General features: G+C 43.0%; 1 protein-coding gene across 1 annotated transcript in view; it reads left to right on the top strand.

The window, feature by feature from the left end:
* The first annotated feature begins 4,096 nt into the window (after positions 1-4,096).
* Positions 4,097-7,789, top strand: part of LOC120565577 (G2/M phase-specific E3 ubiquitin-protein ligase-like) — a 28,534-nt gene continuing 24,841 nt past the window's right edge. Inside the window, exon 1 of the mRNA XM_039811468.1 lies at positions 4,097-4,147. Within this exon, the coding sequence (XP_039667402.1) occupies positions 4,097-4,147 (51 nt within the window). The remainder of the gene's footprint in view (positions 4,148-7,789) is intronic.

Below are 7,789 nucleotides of genomic sequence, written 5' to 3'. Positions count from 1 at the left end.
ACATCTACCAACCAGATAGAGTTGTGGGTGGGACATGAAGTGAGACTCAGTGGTGAGTATTGATTGGCTGTTACTCGTCTAAAATCTACCAACCAGATAGTGTTGTGGGCGGGACATGAAGTGAGACTCAGTGGTGAGTGTTGATTGGCTATTAGTCGTCTAACATCTACCAACCAGATAGTGATGTGGGTGGGACATGAAGTGAGACTCAGTGGTGAGTGCTGATTGGCTGATACTCGTCTACCATCTACCAACCAGATAGTGTTGTGGGTGGGACATGAAGTGAGACTCAGTGGTGAGTGCTGATTGGCTGATACTCGTCTAACATCTACCAACCAGATAGTGTTGTGGGCGGGACATGAAGTGAGACTCAGTGGTGAGGTAAACGGGAGCAGAGGGAGAGACTCAGAGCTGTAGCTGAGACAAAGTAGAACACCTTTGATTTCATTAACTTTATAATAAAACACAGATACAGATCATCTGCAAACTGCCAAATATGGACAGAGCCTTTCAGCTGCTGCTCCACGACGGTGGAAGCTGCTGCCTTCACATATCAGATGTGCTCCCTCCATTTCTGTTGTTATATCTGGGATAAAGACCCATTATAACTCTCTAATCTCTCAATCTGGTCTCATCATGTCTATCATTCTGGGTTTGGGAACTGTTGCTTGTTGTTGGTGTTGGGACCTTCTTTTTGGGTTTTGATATTTACATTTTAATGTTCTTTTATTCAGCACTTTGGTCAGATTAATGTGTGTTTAAATGTGCTCTAGAAATAAACTTTACTTACTGAAAATTAAAATAAGAAACATTTTACAGACCCAGAGATATGTTGCTTATAATAATTAATCAGAAATCACAATCAGAACAGTTTTATTGGTTATTAATAATGTTTATTAAACAGATGATAGATTATAGATATAGACCAAGATATAATAACAAGTTTATAACACTGACAACATTGCAAGATACAACTATTATAAATGCATTAAAGACAATTCATATTCGTTGATATATAATATACAACCTCACATAATCTTTAGATTTAAAATAAAACATCTGGAACACACACACACACAGACACACGCATCTACATCAAAATCAAAAATCAACTAACTCAATATTTATATAATACAATATATATATATATATGTATATATATATACACAACACACTAATTCAGACGATAAGGGAACATCTGCACCCTGTCAGGATCACAGGTTCACTTTTAACATTCAAAACTTATTTTACATTATTATAATAATAATCATTGGGTATTTATGTCTTATTTCCCATCATTTCTGTTTGTTGTTTCTGTAATCTCTCTCTCTGTCTTTTGTGTTCTAGTTTAAATGTTTTCTCTGCATGAATGTGTCCCATCCCTTGTTTTAAAGCCAGTGTATACCAGGCTGTATTAAAGCCAGTGTATACCAGGCTGTATTAAAGCCAGTGTATACCAGGCTGTATTAAAGCCAGTGTATACCAGGCTGTATTAAAGCCAGTGTATACCAGGCTGTATTAAAGCCAGTGTATACCAGGCTGTATTAAAGCCAGTGTATACCAGGCTGTATTAAAGCCAGTGATGAAATGATCATATATGCATATTAAGTGTGTGTGTGAGCTGAAAGCTGCGCTCCTCTCCGTGTCCTCAGGTTCACAGCGACTACAGCAGCACAGAGCATCAGCAGCAGGACACTGAGCACTGAGCATCGCACTTTGAAGAAGGTGGAGTAAATCCCAAAGGGCTCAAAGTACACTAACACAGTTCTCTCTGTTGACACACACTGACCATCATCTCGGTCAATAACTACACACCAGTACTCCCCTGCATCTCTCTCTGAGATATTAGAGATAACCAGGTTATCATAGTACCAGCTCACTCTGCTCATGCTCTGATTAGACCTTACATTAAATATTCTTCCCTCTGTTCGGTTAGACTTAATAAACCAATCACACCACTTATCCTTTCTCCAATCTCTGCATCTGAGAGTGACTTCTTCTCCTTCTGAGAAGAGCTCTACAGCAGGGGGGCCAAATTTGGGGCACACCACCAGTCGATACTGTTGCACTCTCATAGAGGCTTTACAGGAGTACAGACCTGAGTGATTTAATGTTTGAGATGAAAACACCAGCGAGGAGTTTTGGTCTACTGAAGGAACAGTCTGGTTTTGTAGTTCTAGGTCAGCGAAAGAGCGTGTTTTGGTATTCCACTTCCTCCAACGTGGGGGCTGTTCATCAGTGGAGTCAGTGATAGAGCACGGCAACACAGCGGTCTCTCCCACCGAGCGGTAGATTACCTCATACTGTAACAACTTTACAATGTAACTGTTAACACACTGCTGTTGGTTCATCAACAGACATCTGTAGTCTGTAAAGTCTGCTGTTGTAACGTTGGAAACACGAAGATCTGATGTGTTTGTCACCACTTGGTATCTTCCTCTAACATTGTCCATCACTGATGTCGTCTTGTCCCCAAAAACTCTGTTCCATGTTTCTTGCTCATATCTAGAGTCCTGTTTGAGCCACTTGATATCCAGATTATCAGCTGCTCCCACACATGGCAGGTCCACAGTTTCTCCAAGTTTCACTCTGATAACTCTCCCATCTATTGAAGTACAAACAGTAATAGTGAATTTGTTGTCATGCGTCATTTTGCCCTCAGTCCAACACTCCTCTCGGTACTGGCCGGAGTCTGAATGGGTCAGGTTGAGGATGGTGTAAGAAGAAGTTTTCACCGAGCTGACCAGTCGTTTCAGGTGTTGAGGTACTGAGGAGCTGTTGGACCAGAGGTCAGAGGTGTTCCACAGGACAAGCTGCTCCTCACCAACAGATCTGGAGATCAGGCAGGAGGTGCTGTTCTCGGGGAGGTTGAAGGTGTAAGAGTCTCCTTCCTCTCTGATGATGATGTGTTCTTGAGCATGGATGTTGTTGCTGAGAGCAAACAGCAGGAAGGAGAGCTCTGTGACTGCAGCCATTCTGCTCCGAGGTGACAAACACTGACACCACTCAGCTCATATACGCTCTACACCAACACTCATCAGCTGCTTCTCCTTTTATGGTGTGTGTGTGTGTGTGTGTGTGTGTGTGTGTGTGTGTGTGTGTGTGTGTATGTGTGTGTGTGTGTGTGTGTGTGTGTGTGTGTGTGTGTGTGTGTGTGTGTGTGTGTGTGTGTGTGTGTGTGTGTGTGTGTGTGTGTGTGTGTGTGTGTGTGTGTGTGTTTTTGTGTATGTGTCTGTTTGTGTGAGTTTGTGTGTGTGTAAGTGTGTGTGTATCTGTGAGTGTGTGTGTGTGTGTGTCTCTGTGTGTGCGTGTGTGTGTGTGTGTGAGTGTGTGTGTGTTTCTGTGTGTCTGTGTATGTGTCTCTGTGTGTATATGTTAGTGTGTGTGTGTGTGTGTGTGTGTGTGTGTGTGTGTGTGTGTGTGTGTCTCTGTGTGTGTGTGTGTGCGTGTGTGTATGTGTCTCTGTGTGTATATGTTAGTGTGTGTGTGTGTGTGTGTTTGTGTCTGTGTGTGTGTTTGTGTGTCACTAAAATGTAGCTCAGCGCAAATTCTTTCAGGAAGACCTAACAAATAATCAGTTCTCTCCCTAAAAGCGAATCAGCGCTGGAGGCTTTCACCTTTCTGATAAGCCAATCAGAATTGGCACGGATTCCATAGGCCAATCACAGCGTTCCAACACTGCTTTAGAATCTGCTTCTCTCCCTGTGCTATCAGCTGTCATTTCAGGAAAGGCGTTCATTTTGCTTCACCTTTCACGGCCCGTGTCTCGGTTGGTAGCTGCTGATGTCTATCCTGGAGGAAATCTCTCTCTCTCGTCTTGTTCCTGTCTAGCGGCCTTCTCCGCTGCACTAGGGAATTCACGCCGGATCACCCGGGAGCAACCTGGCAGCGTACCTTCTCCAGCAAGTGGTGACTCGCCGCCCGGCACTGCTCGGATTCGCACAGCTGGCCTCCAGCCGCCCGACGCTCAGCTATCAGCGTTGAACGCGACTTAGGTCGGTTCCATGGCAGCAGGGGGACCGGCGTGTTCAAATCAGCTGGAACATTCAACCCTTCAAAGCTCAGTTGTCTCATCGGGCTGTGTTGATGTTTATTCATGGTGCCGCCACCGGGCACGCGGTTCAGGTCGCTGCGGCTAGAGTTGCGGGTGCGGTCTAAACACTGGTTTCAGCCGCGGCTTGCTCTGTGTCTGGGGGTTCCCTAACGTAAATGCTGTAATAGAGACAGCCAGGGTGGCACGTTTATTCTCTTCATCGCCACCCGGCCAAGATGGCCATTTATTACTTTGCCGCATCCCGGACAGCTCCCGCTGGCGTGCGCCAGGCAAATCCACCGTAAGCAATCCGCCATGGAACAAGCGCGCCTGCTCTTAAAGGGAATGTGAGATGACGCTCTGATTGGTTATTTTCACGTTATGCCCAAACCACACCTAGCTACTTCAGACCAACCCATTTTAGATTTGCGTCGGGCGCAAGAGTCATTTATCCCGCCGGTATCATAGCAACAGCGCCCGAGATCCGCCCACAAAGCTGCTAGCGTTTCCGCGTTTGATACTTGTGTTTCAGATCGTTAAAATAGGGTCCTATGTGTTATCCATTCATTATTTAAATATCATACTGGGCAGGATTGCCAGTGCTGGACGACATGCAGAGGATGACAAAATGGTTGGGATTTTATTTAGCTTGTGTTCGCTGGCCTGAGCCACCATATGGCGGAGATGCCGAGATTTATTTTGCTGGACCTCTTTGCAAAAGCTGGGTCGTCAGTCTTCCTCTGCTCACTCATCACATATTGCCATACCGGCGGAGATGCCGTGAGATGCCGGCTTGAGCTGCCGATGCCGGCACGAGTCGCCGACGACCCAAAAACGGGAAGTATTTCGCATGCAGATTTGGGGACGGATCACTGCATTTCTTTTCTATTTACAGATCCATGGAGATACCGTGTTATGAGTTGTGAGGCCTGAGTTGCCGATGCCGGCCTGAGTTGCCGATGCCGTCCTGAGTTGCCGATGCCGTCCTGAGTTGCCGATAACCGAAATACGGGTAGTATTTCGCTGGGTGATTTCATTTGCTTTTTTTTTTATTACAGGTCATTATTACAGTTAGGTAAGTATATTTTCTTTCTTTTATCACTAATTCTTGTAACGTTTTTGGGGGATTGTCTTGGCTTCCTTACATACATTTTATTAGGCTTATGTACAATTTAAATTCATGTTGAACTATCTACAGTAAGGCCTCCTACTAACTCCCTCGCGCCTCTGTTCATTATTGCAGGGTATTGTCCCTTGTCTAAAGGTTGGTTTAGGCAACATCTGGAGTTGATTCTCCTCAAATCTGGCATTTCACCGCAGCATTATTCAGGGCATTCATTCAGGATAGGGGCTGCAACCACGGCAGCCACTCAAGGTATAGACCTTTTTCACGGCAGACATCTTGACATGTTATAGTAGGGAAAGCACAGGTGTATTAAAAACCATTACTGATGGCTACATTCCACTTAGGAGAGGTCCTGGTATTAAACCATTACTGATGGCTACATTCCACTTAGGAGAGGCCCTGGTATTAAACCATTACTGATGGCTGCATTCCACTTAGGAGAGGTCCTGGTATTAAACCATTACTGATGGCTGCATTCCACTTAGGAGAGGTCCTGGTATTAAACCATTACTGATGGCTGCATTCCACTTAGGAGAGGTCCTGGTATTAAACCATTACTGATGGCTGCATTCCACTTAGAGAGGTCCTGGTATTAAAACCATTACTGATGGCTGCATTCCACTTAGGAGAGGTTTTTTTTTTTTTTTTTTTTTTTTTTTTTTTTTTTTTTTTTTTTTTGTATTATTGGCTGATAAATAGTCCCTTAGGAGGGTCCTGGTATTAAACCATTAATGATGGCTGCATTCCACTTAGGAGAGGCCCTGGTATTAAACCATTACTGATGGCTACATTCCACTTAGGAGAGGCCCTGGTATTAAACCATTACTGATGGCTACATTCCACTTAGGAGAGGCCCTGGTATTAAACCATTACTGATGGCTGCATTCCACTTAGGAGAGACCCTGGTATTGTGTATACTGACTCTGAGCTTACTGGGACACTTGATGGAACTGATCCATTGTTAGGGTTATCAATTTCAGCTGTGCTTTTCCTACTATGACAAGTCAACATGGCTGCTGTGAAAAAGGTCCATTTCTCGGAGCTCGCTGCAAAGGCTGAGTCGCTGGTCTTCTTCGGCTTACTCTTCATACATTTGTACCAATCAACCAATCAACGATCCGTAAAGCCGTAAGTTTGCATATAACCGGTGGTGGTGTTTCATTTGGGCCTATGGGTGGCATGTCTCACATCTACGGAGGTTGTGAGACAACCTTTATCAAACTAGAGAATAATTATAATAGTAAAGAAGATGGTTTTATTTCATGTTTACCAGCTAAATTGCTGTAACGGCGGATATGCCTCATTTTCCTTCATGTTTACCGCCCGAGTTGCCGTACCGACATATAAAACCGGTGGAGGTGTGTTTCTTCAGTTTATCCGTTCGCTTCGACGGAATTATTCCGTTCATATTGCTCTTAAAATAGATAGCCTAATCAAATCTAATAGATTTTAATTAAAATTAAATACGGAGAACTGTGTTCTATTTCCTTCATGTTCCTTCCCTCTATTCAGTCACATTTTGGGGGGTTAAATCATGGTTCACTACCCTTATATTAAATGTATTGATATAACGATGGAGTTCAATCTCCAATACTCTGTACAGCTACATGCTCTTGTACATTAAACCTTTTGCATATCTGCAAACAAGTCTCTCCTGATTGAAATGTATTCTGAATGTCAGATTCTACTCTTAAGAGAATACTTTGATTAGTTGGTGGAAGTAATTACACATGAAGGAGCACATATTTGTGAAAGAACAAAGTGGGTTTAGCTAAGAATCAACTCAAAAAAATTACACAATGTAGGTTTTATGTATTTTTATACCGTGTATTCTCCGTGTAAATTCATGCACCGAACCAAGACACTCGTACCGTTTTGGTTCATTATGAATACATGAACCGTTCCCCCCTACTGATCACTGAACATGCTAACTGTTCTCCATCATTCATGCTCTGTTCTGCACACCCTTATTCCATTATCTCTTCATGCCATATTGTATAGTTACACAGATGAACATCTTCCCCTGCACTGCTATCATATCTGTTTACACTCTTTAGCACTAAGCTACAGCCCTGGCATCTCCCACCTTTGTTGTCATACAGTTTTTGTATCTACTGATCTACATCACTATCTAGATCACAATCTGCACTAAGTGTATATTGACTTTTTACTACATTCAACACTTATATAGACATTATTTTGTATTATTCATATTCATGCATATTGGGTTATTACCATATCATTTTCCCATCTCCATCCACTTACTTATACCTCACTTTGTGCCAGCTTTGTAATGCCTACTTAATCTGCACTTTATGTATCCTATTGTATGTATGTATATGTATGTATTCTTGTATTGTATTGAATGTAAAACTGTATGTTGTCTTGCATGTTATGCTTTATTCTTGGCCAGGTCGCCGTTACAAATGAGAATCTGTTCTCAACGGCCTTCCTGGTTAAATAAAGGTTTAATAAAAAAATAAAAAATGTAAAATGTGTGTTAGTGCTCAACTGCTCATTGCTAAATAGTTGGGTGTAGTCATTGAGGAAGTTGGTTACAAGTTCTCTGGTTGAGAAACATCTCTCCTCCCTGTACTAAGAAACATGGATTCATCTTCTCCTTCTAGTTG

This window comes from Perca fluviatilis, chromosome 9 (genome assembly GCF_010015445.1).
Source record: "Perca fluviatilis chromosome 9, GENO_Pfluv_1.0, whole genome shotgun sequence".
Taxonomy (NCBI): Eukaryota; Metazoa; Chordata; class Actinopteri; order Perciformes; family Percidae; genus Perca; species Perca fluviatilis.
This window is presented reverse-complemented; position numbering and strand designations above follow the sequence as displayed.